This window comes from Hyaena hyaena, unplaced genomic scaffold, assembly GCF_003009895.1.
Source record: "Hyaena hyaena isolate Hyena2069 unplaced genomic scaffold, ASM300989v1 scaffold_432, whole genome shotgun sequence".
In the NCBI taxonomy this organism is placed as follows: domain Eukaryota; kingdom Metazoa; phylum Chordata; class Mammalia; order Carnivora; family Hyaenidae; genus Hyaena; species Hyaena hyaena.
The window spans coordinates 1,310,586-1,326,549 of NW_024081063.1; the positions used below are offsets into that span (position 1 = coordinate 1,310,586).

Here is a 15,964-nt window from a genome sequence, read left to right on the forward strand (position 1 = left end):
ATTAGCACATTCTTATCGATGTTTGTGATTGTCTTATGTATTTGGGTGTTTCTGAATTCAGTGCATAGACATTTATACTTGTTAGCTCTTCCTGATGGATAGACCCTGAAATTATTATATAATGCCCTTCTTTGCCTTTAAAATAAAAAATAAAGTCCAGTTTGACTGATATAAATATAGCTACTCCAGCTTTCTTTTAGATGTCCAGTAGCATGATAGATGTTTTCCCATCTCCTCACTTTCAATCTGAATGTGTCCTCAGGTCTAAAATGGGTCTCTTGTAAACAGCAAATAGATGGATCTAATTTTTTTTAATCCATTCTGCTACTCTGTCTTTTGATTGGAGCATTTAGTCCATTTACATTCAGTATTATTATTGAAAAATACGGGTTTAGAGTTATTGTGTTCTCTGTTAGATTCATGCTTGTAGTGGTGTCTCTGGGACTTTGTGTTCCTTGCAACATTTCCCTCACAGGATCTCTTGTAGGGCTGGCTTTAAACATTTTTTTAATCTAGAAAGATTGCATATGATTTTATACGTATTCTTATATTATTTTTCTTTTTATCTATTTGTATCTTTTGCTTACATGTCTACTAGGATGTCAGTATTTTTATTTTTAGAATAAAGATAAATTTATTTGTGGCACATTTTTTATAGTCCATTGATTGCCTTTTAAGTCTTTTGAAAATGTAACTATATCTGTCCTTTTATTTTTGTAATTTCTTCTATAGCTTGTAAGTTTTGGAAGTCCTCTCCAGTCTTGATAAATATTTAGTGTTTCTTTTAATTTGAAAATCATATTAAATTCTTTCGTTTGACAAATACTTACCTATCACCTACTCTGGACCAGTTACTCTGCTAGGTGTTGGGGACCTGGTAGAGACCAAAATAGAAATGACCTCTGATTGCATGGAATTAGGAGAAGGTGGATATTTGCAAGGGCTGATCATTTAATTTTAGCCTTCTACATCACAGGAGAGAAGTCTGTTAATAAAGCACTTATGACACCTATGCTGTCAGTTTTTAGAACTTTTTTTTGGTACAGTAGTGTGAGAGCAGACCCAAACTAAGTTTTCTTTTCAAATTGCCACCTATTTATTACAATACCATTTATTGGATAAGTATTTCCCACCCATTGGTTTAAGGTATTTCATGATCTCTAGAATATGGAGGAACTATAATGTATGTGTTCTGGAGTCGTGTTAACCTGTGTTTAGATCCTGGCTGTCCACTCACTAGCCAAGTGACTTTGGATATACTTATCCTTTTTTTTTTTTTTTTTAAGTTTTTAATATTTAATTATTTTTGAGAGACAGAGGGAGACAGTGCATGAGTGGAGGAGGGACAGAGAGAGAGGGAGACACAGAATCTGAAGCAAGCTTCAGGCTCTGAGCTTCAAGCTGTTAGCACAGAGGCCGAAGCTAGGCTCGAACCCACAGACCTCGAGATCATGACCTGAGCCAAAGTCGGAGGCCCAACCGAATGAGCCACTCAGGTGCCCCTGGACATGCTTATCCTATTTGAACTTTTGTCTCTTCATCTGTAAAGTAGGGTGGCAATATTATCTATTATTGAACTATGGTGCCAATTAAAAGCAAAAGGGTTAACACTTTTGAAAAAGGTATTGCAGTATTCTTGCCAGGTGATCCTGATGAAAAATTGCCCTATACCTGAGCACATGATGTTTTTCCATAGGTGAAGGCAAAAACCATAACCCCAAAAGCAAAGTTTGGTATGAAAATGAGTTGCATTAAGGAAATGCTCATGAAATGAGGTCGTTTTTATTTAACTTTTTGCTTCTGAGCAGGGTGCATGCATATGTACGTCATTGTTGGAGGGCATGTTTTATCATTGGCTCAGTGGAATTGAATTCCCAGCTCACGTAGGTGGTTAGAGTTCATATGTGCCTGCTCAACTTAAGATTAAAAAAAAAAAAAAAATCACAGAACTCCGTCAAGGTCTTCGATCCTGACTTCCTTGTCTCTCAGATGCCAGGTGTTACTGGTATTGGGCCATGTGACACTTTGATTTCTTCCTCTTGTCCTGATCTCAGCTTCATAACCTATTTTCATTCTTGCCTTTGGACTTGGTCAACGGCCTTGACTGAGTCTGTTCCTAGATACGTTAGGCTCATTTCTGCATATGTCTTCCTTTTCACACCCTCAGGAAGTCTCCTTGCATAATTTCCAATTTCATAGGGGGCAGGAGTAGCAGTGGATGGAAGGAAACTGGGAAAGTGGAATGGCAGGCTGGGGAATGAGAGAGGGCCTAGTGTCCAGGGCCTGCTCACCTCCTGGTTCTCAGCTCTTCAGCAAAAGCTTTGGGGGAGAGCAGGGGGAAATGTGAACTTCCTTTAATCCTAAAATGAATGTTTTTGTGTTTTTTTCTTTTTCAGTCCTGACTTAAACTAGATGTTCAACTCTGATCTCTGCGTTGGTTGGCACCTTTCTTCTTCGCGTGTCAGTAAGAAAGAAACCATTTGGGGGAAAGTTTTCAGTGTCTGTAGCAAACACAGTTGGGAGGAAGTCTTAGAAGCAGTGGAGGTGGGCAGCTGTGCCGGATGAGAATTGTTACATTTTAGACACCATGTCATCCCCTGAACAAAGTGAAATGAGCCAGAAGGCAAATGTAGACAGGTGTGCCCAATTTGTTTTCAAGTCCCAGAAACCCATTCAGCCTTACATCTGCTCGACTCTGAATGATTTTCAAGAAGAGAGAGACTTTCTGGCGGACTACATCTTTCCTCGGCTCAACGAGCTCTGCAGTTCTCGGGGCACATATTTCAAAGCTGTGGACCTGAGGCAGTCAGCGTTGAAGGCTTTGCCACCCTCGCCCTCCAACCTGTTTAGACAGCATTCTTGTCTCCGCTCCCAGTATCTGAAGCTCTGTCTTGACTATGTGAACAAGTGCTTTCCCTTTTTCATCTGCATGCTGGGTCAGACATATGGGGACTTCCTCCCTGACTACAGGCCTTTAATGCTCTTCCGGGTGACTGACTTGTCAAGTCTATCCACCATAGAACAGAATCTCTACATTGCTGCAAAAAATGGTTATCCTTGGGTCCTGGAGAATCCCAACTACAGTTTGACGGAGTTTGAGATCGCCCAAGCGGCATTTCTGAATGAGTCTCCATTTCAGTATTTTTACTTCAGGACTGGAACCATGCTGCTCAAGACTTTGGACAAGGAAAAGGAGGGGCTGTCCTTAGGCTCTTGGCTGAATGATGAGGAAAAATTAAGGGTTGGAAAGCTGAAGGCCAAGATTATTAACAAAGGGCTCCGTGTCCGATTTTATAAAGATCTCCATGAGTTGGGTGAGCTGGTTTTCAAGGACTGGTCCGATGTGATAGAACAACTTTGCCCAGCCACTTTAATGACCGAAAATATAGGTTAGTAACTATGGAGAGAGCTAAGTCTATTATCAACATAAGGCTAATATGTTTTGTTATGTCTTCTTTGTAAGAGGAATTTTTCAATGACCGAACGTATTCCTAAGCCTTTAAAGTTGTTACCATAGTCCTGTAGCATGCATTTCTCCATTTGGAGATTTTCAAAATGGAAAATAAAAGCAAATGAGGGGTCAAGGAAGATGGTTCATGAAGTTCAGGAGCTTTGAGAAGACATAAAATATCTGGCAGTTAATGTGATAGATCTGGAGCAGAGCATCTCATTCAGAGCTGTGGTTCCCTGCGGGGCATTTGGGTCAAATCTGAAGACGTTCTGGCATCAGAACTGGGGAATGGTTGTGGCATCCTAATGGGTGGAGGGCAGGGATACTGCCACACATCTTACAGCAGACACGACAGCGCCCTCCTGCCCCAATAAAAAAGAGTTTTCCAACCTGAAATGCCAATAATGTCAAGGATGAGAAACCCCGATCTAAAGGGAAGAGAACTTTTATTAATTTTTGAGTGCTTTCTGTATGTTTTCACACTTAATCTTCAAGGTTTAGCCCTGCAAGGTAGGCACTGTAAATCCTGTTTTACAGAGGAGCAAATGAAAGCTGCTGTTTGCCAGGTAAGTGACTTACCTGGTGTCCCATCATTAGTGAGGGATCATTCCGGGATTTGAACCCAGGTCATTTTGACTCCAAAATCCACCCTCCTTTTCTTTCCACCTTACTACTCAGTAAGTAATCCGTGGGCCAGCACTGAGTATCACCTAGGAGCCTGTTAGAAATGCATTCCAGGTCTACTGAATAAGAGTTTGCCTTTTAATAAGGCAACCAGGTATGTCGCATACCCATTAGAGTTTGAGAAGCACAGTTTGCCATTCCACCTCTAAATGAAGTTATTACACTTATTTTTGAAAGTAATGCCTCGTGGACACATACAGAATAAAATGGGAGGAGCAATATTAAGAGTTTGGCAGAGATCTTTCACCTAGAAGGACTTTGGGATGGATCTGTGCTGCCCTTAAAACTATATTTAATAAATAGAATGTTTACATGTATATGTGTGTTTTGGGAATGGGTACAGAGGTGGCCTGCATCCTTGATCAGATTCTCAGAAGGTTCAATGACCCAATGACCCAAAAAAAGGCCATGAATTATTGTTGTAAGAGCCCAGTTAACATGGGCTTGCGAAGTGATAGCAGGCAGTGCATTCCCAAACACTTTCAGGGGTCGGGCAGGCTTTAGTCCCTATGGTAGGGAGCAGATGGATCTGTGGTAAACTGAAGGGAGAGAGTTGACTCACCTAAAGTCATTCAAATGTGGCGTTGGTGGGGAGGGAGGGGGTGGTGAAATCCCACCTGTGCTGATCAACTCTGCCCACAAGCCAAATCGTTTTGGAGTCCTAGAAAAGAATACTATGTCAATCATAACTCTTTGGGTTGTAAGTGACTAAAGCTGACTTCAACAAAAAGGGAATTTATTAGGTTATATAAGTTTAAAGCCCAGGATTAGGTCTGGCTCAGCTCAGGCTTCACCCAGGGGCTCCAATGATGTTATCAGGCCCTGTTTTTTTGTTTGTTTGTTTGGTTGGTTTTTTTTTTTTTTTTTTTTTACTATTTCTCAGCATGGCTCTGCTGTCTTCATGCTGCCTCAGTTCCTTGGCCCCTCCATCATGGAAGGAAGATGGGTATATCAGCTCCAAGTTCAAGTCCAGCAGAAATGGCTCAAAGTCCTATCACTGAGTCTTTCTTTCTCTGATTAGCCTAACCGAAACCATATGCTTGCATCTGACTTAAGGGTGCCAGGAGAATGTGACGCTCTGATTGGCCAATCCTAGGCTATGTGTCACCTCTGGAGCTGGAGGTAGAGCCAGACCCTCTGGAATAACATGAATGGAGAGTTAGGACAGGGTGGGATGAGAATGATAATCTGGGGCTGTTACTGAAACGAGAGTAGGGTGAATGGGTGTTGAGTGTCAAAAACTATACTGAATATTTACTACCAGCTTGGAGTTTAGAACGTCTAAGGATAGACACGTTCTCAGATCTCAGATTTTTCAGTTTCTGTGTGACCTTGAGCAAATGACAATATTGGTAAGCCTCAGCTTCTTCTATATAATGGGTTAACATTAACCACCTTGAGAGTAATAATATGTGTAAAATACCTAAAAACAATGCCTAATGCATATTAGGCAAAAATAGCTAATAAAAATGAATAACAGCACATGAGTGCTGGAAGAATGTATGCCTTTGGCCAAAGCTTGAAATATGGTTAATAGTGATATTTTTTATATCACTATTAGTGACTAATCTCAATCTGAAACTGCATTTAATTAACTGTAGATGAATATTTACTAATGTGTTTAAGAATCAAGCCTGTCTGTGTATTTGGGTTAGAGACGGGTCATGTTTCCATAGTATTCTCCTTTGCCTTTGATTTTAGTTATTATTGAAAAATTAGCTTGTTTTAGACTTTAGTTTTGAATGTATGATACGTGGACTAAATATGTGAATTAGAAGTTACGGAATGGACAAATTATTTTAAAAAAGGCTTTAGAAGGAAGTGCTACATTATTTTTCTTTTGTATCTTTGATACCCTTTAATCACCCAGGTAGTTCCAAAATCTGATGGGAGGGGCGCCTGGGTGGCTTAGTCGGTTAAGTGTCCGACTTTCACTTAGGTCATGATCTCGCGGTTCGTGGGTTCGAGCCCCGCGTCGGGCTCTGTGCTGACTGCCGGCTCAGAGCCTGGAGCCTATTTCGGTCTGTGACTCCCTCTCTCTCTGACCCTCCCCTGCTCATGCTGTCTCTGTCTCTCTCTCCTAGAAATAAAAATAAAACATTAAAAAAAAAAAACAAAAAAACCCCCAAAATCTGATGGGAGTGGGTGGTGGCTAGCAAAATGCCACTTGGGAAGCTGTAAGACAATGTAGAGCTATTTGGTTCATACTCTTCACTCTTAGAAACGCTTCTGAGGTCCTTAGAGATACTGGAGACTAGTGGGTGAGGTTCAAGTTCACCTCAAGAGACCCATTAGACTGTGGGATCATTCCCAATTCTGTCTAAGATCTTGAAATTTGAAGCTGACTTTGGCCAGACTGCAGTACTTCCAGGTCTGTCTGGCCCTAACCTGAACCAAAGGGCAGCCCAGTTAAGTATGGAGGTCTAAGGTGAGTGTCTTCAGAACCTTCCAGGTTAACCTACCTGGTGTTTGTTTTCCTACGTAACAGCCTCCCTCCATTAAAACAAAAGTGAAAACAAACTTTGGGGGATCTAAATGTCTCCAGAGACAGAAGGGCATTTTGGCAGTCCAGAACACCTTGACTTTAATTAAACTATGAGTTTAGAATTACGGTAAGTTGAAACTGGAAGGAATCTGAGAGATCCAAGTGTCTGGCCCTGCCCGTTATTTTACTGGAGAGTTTAATGGGCTTGCCCAATGGCAGAGGTACACTTCTACCCAAGGTGGTCATTGGATCAGGGCATCTTGTCGTAAAAATACACCCCGCTCTCCCAGCCCTTGCCATGGATAGACATATACACCTTTGCCACAAGATTGAATTATGTAACTTCATACTTAGTTAACAATCTAAAAAGATGAGGGGATATATGCAAAGCTAGGGTTTTTTTTAAAGTTTATTTATTTATTTTGAGGGGAGAGAGAGAGAGAGCACAAGCAGAGGTGGGACAGAGAGAGAGGGACAGAGAGACAGGGAGAGAGAGAGAGAATCCCAAGCAGGTTCCATGCTGTCTGTGCAGGGCCCAACTCAGGGGTCTAGCTCACGAATCGTGAGATCATAACCTGAGTCAAAATCAAGAGTCACATGCTTAACTGACTGAGCCACCCAGGCACCTTGCAAATATGGTTTTTATTTATTTATTTTTTGCCCTTGTTATTCTGAGGTCATGAACTAACTTGAAATCCTAAGTAGGATTTCATGTACGAATAGCTTTAGGAAGATTAAATTGCTGCTTATTGTTTGCTTTCATTAGAATACGTGACGGGCTGGGAAACATGGTGCCAACGTAGACAGAAGGTGAGCCAGATACAGAAGGGGAGATACCTCCCTGGGCGTTCGTAATAACCATGTGCAGTGGAAAATGTGAAATAAATCGAAGATGTTAAAGCTTATCTTTTTGTCCCTAAAGACTACAAGCACAACTTTGAACGTTTCCATCATGAAAAGTTCACGGAGAAGTGCAAGGAAGTATTTGTTGTTTCCAAGGAATCAAACAGAACCTTTGAAATCTTGGAAAGATTTGCCTTACAGGATGTGAGACCTGACTGTCACAGTGCCACAGCGGGCTCCAGCTTAGACGCTGTCCTCAGGTGAGATGGCACGAAAGCTCCAGCCTTTTCACTGGGCTGAAGCAAAACAGCCTAACTTTAGTGACTGTGATCCCTCAAATTGTGGCTGTCCTTTCCCACCTCCCCTTTCCTAGGCCCACCCTATCCTGAAAGAGAGGCCTCCTAAAAGCCACCCTTGGGTTAGAATTTCCTTATCAGATATCACTCTGCATTTGCAAAGTTTTCCTGGCTACTTCCATTTCTTCCAGTCTCCTCAAGAAGATTCTAAACTCTGGAGGGTGGAACTTACCTCCTATCTGCCTCCCTCCCCCTCCCCCCCATAGATCTAGGTTGGTTGAAGTAATTCCTGACAATGATGGAAAGACTTTAAGGAGAAGAAATTGGATTAGGAAATATGGACAATGCATCCATATAGAGTTGTGTATTTTATTTTATTTCATTATTTTTTTTATGTCTTTATTTTATTTTGAGAGACAGAGACAGGGAGTGAGTGGGGGAGGGGCAGAGAGAGAGGGAGACACAGAATCCAAAGGTGGCTCCAGGCCCTGAGCTGTCAGCACAGAGCCTGATGCGGGGCTCCAACTCGTGATCCACAAGATCATGGCCTGAGCCGAAGTCAGACGCTCAACCGACTGAGCCACCCCGGGTGCCCCTAGAGTTGTGTATTTTACAAAAAGCTACCACATGCATCATGAGCTCATTATTAATTACATTAGGATTTTAATAAGCTAACACTGATTAAATGCCTACTGTGGGCCACATTGTTATTGGTGTTTGTGCACAGAACCGAGTTACCTTACCCAGTGTATGCGCTTCTTCCTTGTTTTGCCCCGCGCCCCCCACCTTAGAACCCCCATGGCTTTCCCCACCTGGCAGTCACGGTGACATTCTCTATTCACCACCCACAGGCATGACGAGGCTGGGGCATGACGAGAGAGTCCCTCTCTGTCTCTTCCGTAGAAATAGGGAGATTCCTGAGACAGTTGTATTTCTTCCATCCCCATCCTCCACTTCTTACCACAGATCTCATTTATCCTGTGAGCTTTGTAGTTTGAAATAAAGCCACAACGGCTGGGATGGCTCAGCCACTCACTGCACCTCTACCCTCTCCGTCACCCACCCCCACCGCCCCTGCCCCGTCAGCGCACTGAGATACAGAGCTCCCATCATTTGTGGTTCTGGCAGCTTGTGCCAAGAGGAAGACAAGTTATTTGGTTAACACGACATGGAGCTCAGGCAAGGGTTTTAAAACTTACAGGAGTTTGAATATATAGGTTGCGGGTTTAAAAAATCTTCGGTTTGGGGCGCCTGGGTGGCTTAGTCGGTTAAACATCCGACTTTCGCTTAGGTCATGATCTCGTGGTTCATGGGTTCGAGCCCCGCGTCGGGCTCTGTGCTGACTGCCAGCTCAGAGCCTGGAGCCTGTTTCAGTCTGTGACTCCCTCTCTCTCTGACCCTACCCTGCTCACGCTGTCTCTCTCTCCTAGAAATAAATAAAATTAAAAAAAAAAAATCTTCGGTTTGAGGGGCACCTGTGTGGCTTAGTCGATTGAGCATATGACTTCAGCTCAAGTTATGATCTTGAGGTTCGTGAGTTCAAGCCCTGTGTCGGGCTCTCTGCTGTCAGCCTGTCAGCCAGTACAGTGCCTGCTTCAGATCCTTTGTCCCCTTCTCTCTACCCCCTCCCCCTTTGCCCCCCCCTAAAAAACCCACTTAGGTTTGAATAGGCAAATCAATAGAGACAGAAAGTAAGTTAGTGGCAGCCAGAGCATGAGAGAAGAGGGGAAACAGGAAATGACCCCTAGAGGGTCTGGGGGTTCCTTTTGGGGTGTTGAAAATGGTCTGGAATTAGTGATGATATTTGTACAACCATGTAAATCTAGTGAGAGCCGCTGAAGTGTACACTGTTAAGTGGTGAGGTTTTGGTATGCAGGTTATATCTCACATAGGTTATAACTTTAAGTATTTCAGAGTAGATGAAAAATGTGATAAACTATTGCAGTGAAACAAGTCTGACTGTGCCCAGACAAAATACAACAATGAAATACGTTCTTTGAAATTAGCCATCCGGAAACAGGATTTTGCCATTTGGAAACAATGCTTTGGACTGTAAGTTCCCAAGTCACACGTATAGGTGGTGGGCAGGGGCGCCCTTTTGAGGTTTCCAGGCATTGTCTTCACAACGGACCATCTAGAGCAATGGCCACAGATTGCTTTGCAGTGTTTTCATTTTCTATTTGTTACTGAGAAGGAATCATTCAGACCCTTGTCTAATTACGTGGATACATTCGATTTGTATTTTTCCTTCGATGGTGTTACCTGCTAAGTGCCAAGGTGTGTTGTAGACATGATGCAGCAGTGAACAGAGACAAAATACCCTGCATCATGGAGCTAGGTAACAAACATGATAAATATGGAAACTATGTAATAGGTTCATCCTCTTTAGTGCTGCAGAGCGAAGTCTAAAATCTTGACAGGGAATAGGCCTTCTGGTAGAAGGTGGTGTTGGACTGACTACTGGAAGCAGATAAGAGAGCAGGCTATGCAAATATGTGTTGGATAAGCGTTCTGGACAGAGGGAACAGCAAACACAGAGGTCCTGAGGCTGGAGGAATGAATGGCAGGGCAGATGGCTGGAAGGAAGTCAGGGCTGTAGGGAGGGTGGTGGGGACTGAGGGTGGATATGTTATGGTTGGGGGACGGGGAGGGTCATTGTAAGGACTTGGGCTTTTACTATTTTTTGCACAGAGAAATGACATATGTGACATAGTTTGACAAGTTCACTGTGGCTGCTTGGCCAAGGATAGGCCTAGAGAACGCAGAGGTGGAAATAAGACACAAAATCAAATTCTGCCATTCACATTTGATGGAGAAATAATTAAAGCAATAACACACTGACTCCTAATTCATAATAATGGAGATGGAATTCTTATGGAGTAACTTCTACTGAATGATCCTAACCTGCTTCAGGTTTCTATTTTAATGGTTCTTCAGACCGATCTTGCTTTGCTGAACCTGAATGTCAGGCTTACTTATTTTGTCGTTCACTCATTCGGCAGTGTGTGATTAGGTACTGTGCCGACCACGAGCTCTCCAACAGTGAGTATGATGAGCCTGGTAACTGCCTCCTGGGAACTTACATCTGTGAAAAATCGCTAGGCACATATTTATGAAATCACAGGTGTGTGAGGAATAGGCTGAAGTCTGTATGCGGTGCTACTGTGATGCCTGGGAACCTCTGCATATCTGGACGTAGCTTCACTACAGAAGTTAAGCAGTGAGGTGTATTGTGCTCACACCAGTGCAGGGAAATCCTATTTCTGCACTACTACAGGCCAAGTCACCTGGTAGAGGAACAGACTACCTCTTAGTTAGTTACTAAAAGTCATGGTCATTTCCAGTGTCATGGTAATCAGGATTGATGGGGATCCTTGGAATATGAGTACTTAGATTTTTTTTATTGCCTTCTGATTCGGTGTTGTATGGAAGATCAGTTTGGTGATGGTGGCTGTGTCCCTGAGAGGGAGTAAGCATGGGAATGGTGGCTGTGTCCCCAGGAGGGGGAAGCATGGGGACGGCGGCTGTGTCCCCGAGAGGAGGTAAGCGTGGGGACGGCGGCTGTGTCCCCGGGAGGGGGTGAGCGTGGGGACGGCGGCTGTGTCCCCGGGAGGGGGTAAACAGGGCAGATACAAGGATGGTGGGCTGGTATGGTAGGGTCTCCTGGGCGTTTGGGCAGGTGGGCCCTTGGTGTCAGCCTGGGTTTATACTGGACAACCCTAGGACCCGTGTAGCTGAAGAGCCTTCCACGGTTCCCATCCATCTCTCCACTGTCCTAATTTTCCAGAGGGCAGAGCTAAAGCCCAAAGGGCAGATTACTTACTTGGAGCCCGTTGAGGCCAAAGTTGAGACTAGAATTTCCTGTCTCTTAGAGAGAGATGCAGGAAGATCTTTTCTCCTTCCCTCCCTTCTTTAATATTCTTGACTACATTTTACCCCTTCATTTTTCAGAATAAATCCTCTTCCAGTGTACAAGTCTATTTTGCTCTTGTCTGGAGAACGTGGTTGTGGGAAGTCCACTCTGATCGCCAACTGGGTAAATTATTTCAAAAAGAAACATCCAAGCGTGTTGCTGATCCCTTATTTTGTGGGCAGCACCTGTGAAAGCAGCGACATCATGTCCGTGATGCATTACTTCATCACAGAATTGCAGCTCAAAAACTATGGTAATGGAATTAAGCTTTTAACTAACTCACATTTCTTGTTAGAGGGCAGATATTCTGTCTACCGCTCGTGTGGCTGTTTTCCTCTTGGTCCGGTGTAAACCTCGAGTTGTCTCACCTGCAGAATCTCCCCACCTCTTGCCCTCAGAGAATTACATTTCCTTCCTTTCCTACTTCCTTCTATCCCCACCTCTGGATTGAGTACCTACATGTGCCAGGGCACTCTTCCGGGCAGTGGGGGGGGGGCGGCACAAGAGTGAACAAAATGGACAAAAGTCCTTATCCTCATGGTGTTTTTATGTTCTTGGGGCGGGGGAGACAAAGAGTTAACCAACTCAATGTTTGGTCAGTTCTGTGAAGAAAAAGAAAACAGAGCAAGAAAGGAGGGTGTGTGTGTGTGTGTGTGTGTGTGTGTGTGTGTGAGAGAGAGAGAGAGAGAGAGAGAGAGAGAGAGAGAAACTGTTAGGACTTGAAAGGTGTGGTCTGGAAGGCCTTGCTGCGAAAGGGACATTTGAATACATACCTGAAAGAGGGAGCCGGACAGATGTCTCAGGGCTAGCATTCCAATCACAGGAAACAAGTGCAAGGCCTCCAAAGTGGGCCGTGCCTCTCAACTATCGCTCTTCCTCTTCATTCAGAGATTGTTTCTTGAGCAAGTTCATTTACTCACTTGCTCATTCATTCACTCATTCCTGGTTATTTATTGTCACCTAATCTGTGTCAAGCATGTCCCTGGATTTTGGAGATATACGCACCAGGCAAATAGGGTCACGGCTCCCATACATACCATGTTGCAGTTGAGAAATACAGATAATGATAAACAGGAAACCTATCAGATAACGATAAATGCCATGCAGCGTGATGTGATAAGGTGACAGGTTGCTAGTGAGGCTGGTGGTCAGGGACAGTCTCTGTGGTAGAGGGTCTCTAGCAGCTGTGACAAGTAAGTCCCATTTCAGTGGCTTCTCGAATGAACAAGTGGCTTCCCTCTATGTGGTGATTTGGGGACACAGGCCTTTTCCATTCTGAGGCCGTGTCACCCCCTAGGGCCTCTGAGTCCTCTGCCTTTGGCTAGAGGAAGAGGGCAAAGGGTGGGAAAGGTGCACCTGTCCCTGTAGGGCCTTGGCCTGGCAGCCTGATCCCCATCAATCCCACTGCCATTCTTTTGGCAAACACATAGCCACACTGGGAATCAAGCGGGGACAGAACGCTAACCCCACACTCTGGAAGGGGAAGCTGGACTTCTGCAGGGCAGGTGGCCATCTCCGCTGTGCCCTGTGGAGACCTCATGGACAAGGAGGAGCTGGCCATGTGGAGATCAGAAGAAAGAACATTCAAGGCAGAGAGAGCAGTTAAAGTAATACAGGTCCTAAGCCAGAAACAAAGCAGAGTTAGAAAGGGCAAGCAGGCCAGTGTGGCTGGGCTGTGGTGGGCAGGAGGGGGAGTCGAATCCTAGGGAGCCGGAGGCGAAGACTGGGCCACCTCAGGTCTGGGCTTTGATGGACAGAATGTTAGGTTCGGATTCTATGGAGTACAGTGGGGTGACCAATGGAAGATTGTAGGCAGGGGAAGGATGTGATTTGACTGATAATAAGAAAAGATTAAAATCTGAGTGATGGAGGGAAAATGGATGTAGAGTGTGGAGGCAGGGACACTTGCTGAGGCCGTTGCGGTGGTCTAAGCAGGGGAGGGCGGCGGCATGGGGAGGGCAGCAGCGGAGGAGGAGGGCTTTAGGTGGATTGAGAATCTGCTGAGGAGTTGGAAGTGGGGTTTGGAGGACGGGAGGAGTTGAGGACAGCTTTGGGAAGCCGCACAGACAGTGAGCGCCATGTGCTGAGATGGAACATTATCCGTGGCGTGGGGGCTGCAGGTGTCGGGGGGAATCTGAAGAGTTTTGCTTTGATGAGAGATATTTGAGATACAGGGTGTATTTGGGGAATGATAACAGTCATGTGGGATCTACCTCTGTTCTAGAAGCAGTTGACTTCCACCGCTACTTATTAGCTGTCTGACCTTCTGCGAGTTATTTTAACTCTCTGTGGCTCAGTTTTCTCATTTGTAAAATGCGGATGATAAAAAAAAATGTCTTACAGGTAGTTGAGAAGATTAACTAAGACAAAGTAGGAAAAACAAAGACACTTAGCACGGTGCCTGGCATATAGTAAGCCCTGGTAGATATCAGCTATTATATTATTAGATGTCTGCCATGTATTTGCGTGTCTGACTCCGCCTGGTTTTGGGAACTTGTCCCTTCTTACTTGGGGCTTGTACCCAAGTGCACATTTGGGTATCGGGTGGGTATATAGGGCACAGAATGGGTTTTGATGGACGCGTATTATCTCTGTATGTTGGGACAAGTATTTGAGCGTCTTTCTGTGTGTGTGGTGGGTGTCTGTGAGTAAATAGGGTGAACACGTGGGTGTGAGTTCTCTGCCATTGCATTGCTCCAGGTGTGTAAAGAGGTTCGTGGGTTCGAGCCCTGTGTCAGTCTCTGTTTCAGATTCTGTATCTCCCTCTCTCTCTGACCCTCCCCTGCTCTCTCTCTCTCAGAAATAAGTAAAACATTAAAAAAGAATTAAAAACAAAAAAGTGGGTAAAATCAAAATCAGTGGCAGCAGGTGTGACTGGCTCTAAACAATAACAACTGACCCTACTCAGCCACATCCCAAGGGTGTTCGGTCAGGCCAGGTTGATGAGATAAACCCTAATAAGCATGCTCATTAGGATTTTATTCCCAAAGGGAACTGTTAGCTTAATGAGTGTGTTTCAAGGTGCTGAAAACTTGTAACAAAAATAGCTGCTATCCGAATTCAAAAATAATGTTTTTTTTAATGTTTATTTATTTTAGAGAGAGAGAGAGAGTTTTGAGCGGGAGGGGCATAGACAGAGAGAGACAGAGGATCAGAAGCTGGCTCCACCCTGATGACAGAGGCAGAGAGCTCCTTGCAGGGCTCGAACTCACCAACTATGAGATCATGACCTGAGCCAAAATCAAGAGTTAGATGCTTAACCAGCTGAGTCACCCAGGTTCTCCAATGGCTGTTTAAAAACAAGCAGATCTTGAGGTTGACAAAGCAGACTACGTTCAGGAACAGCCTATGAGTACCTGACACTCAGGAGACCCCTTCTGTCGGTGGGAAGAACAGCCCATCTCATTAACAGCAGGAGGCCGAGGGGAAAGGCTGTGGTTCTGGACTCAGCCCACCTGCACTTTCCATTCTGGCTCTGCCTCTTACTAGCTGTGTGCTCTGGAGCAGTTTGCTCAAGCAACGTGGGCCCCCATTTCTCATCTGTGAAACGGGGGTGGCATTCACAGTACCTACCTAAAGGACTAAAAGATTATATAGGTAGAGAACCTAAAAGAGCACCTAGCACACGGTTGTCCTTAGTATTATCATTGTTGTGATGATGATGAGGGTGATGATGATGATGGTGATTCCTCACTGAGCTAGAGAAAGAGGCAGGGAGTGGGGGCATGCTGAGGGAAAGAGAAACTTCTATTCATCAGCTAGGCTAAGGGAGGAGGTAACAAAATGCAGGAGAGTTTGTAGCTGCGTGGGGGGGGGCGGGCGGTGGGGGTACTTGAGGGGAAGCACCTTGCACCATGTACCATGTACATGTGCTCAGCTTGGCTGCCTGAGCCAGGAAGCTGGGGTTCGCCCGGGTGAGGTGGATGTGGGCAGAAGAGGAGGAGCTGCCGCTGAGAACACATCTGGCCTAGAGGTCAAGTGCTTGGACCACATTCAGCTTCTTTGCAGTGTGTCTCCCTGTGGCTGCCTGAGCCATAAGCAGATACAGCTCCCGCAGGCAGGCGCCCTCCCCAGTGGGAACGACAAAAGGCCCCTGTGTGAGGCTCACATTTCTGCTCCTCTGTCCTCACCCCTGCTTGCCTAGAGAGTGGGAGCTTGCAGATAGAACTGCTTGGAGCTCATGCTCCCCCTTCCCAAGGCCCTCAGCTTGCAGGCAGCTGATGTTCCTAATGTGACATGCCTCATGGAAGGTCAGGAGAGCCTCTGATTTTCTTTTCTTTTTTTTTTTAATT

At 44.8% G+C, this 15,964-nt stretch overlaps 1 protein-coding gene across 1 annotated transcript in view; it reads left to right on the forward strand.

The window, feature by feature from the left end:
• Window positions 1-2,611: 2,611 nt before the first annotated feature.
• The window catches only part of LOC120245719 (putative tetratricopeptide repeat protein 41), a 68,349-nt gene continuing 54,996 nt past the window's right edge, over window positions 2,612-15,964 (forward strand). Inside the window, 3 exon segments of the mRNA XM_039252895.1 lie at window positions 2,612-3,389; window positions 7,543-7,717; window positions 11,696-11,925. Coding sequence (XP_039108826.1) covers window positions 2,612-3,389; window positions 7,543-7,717; window positions 11,696-11,925 — 1,183 coding nt within the window.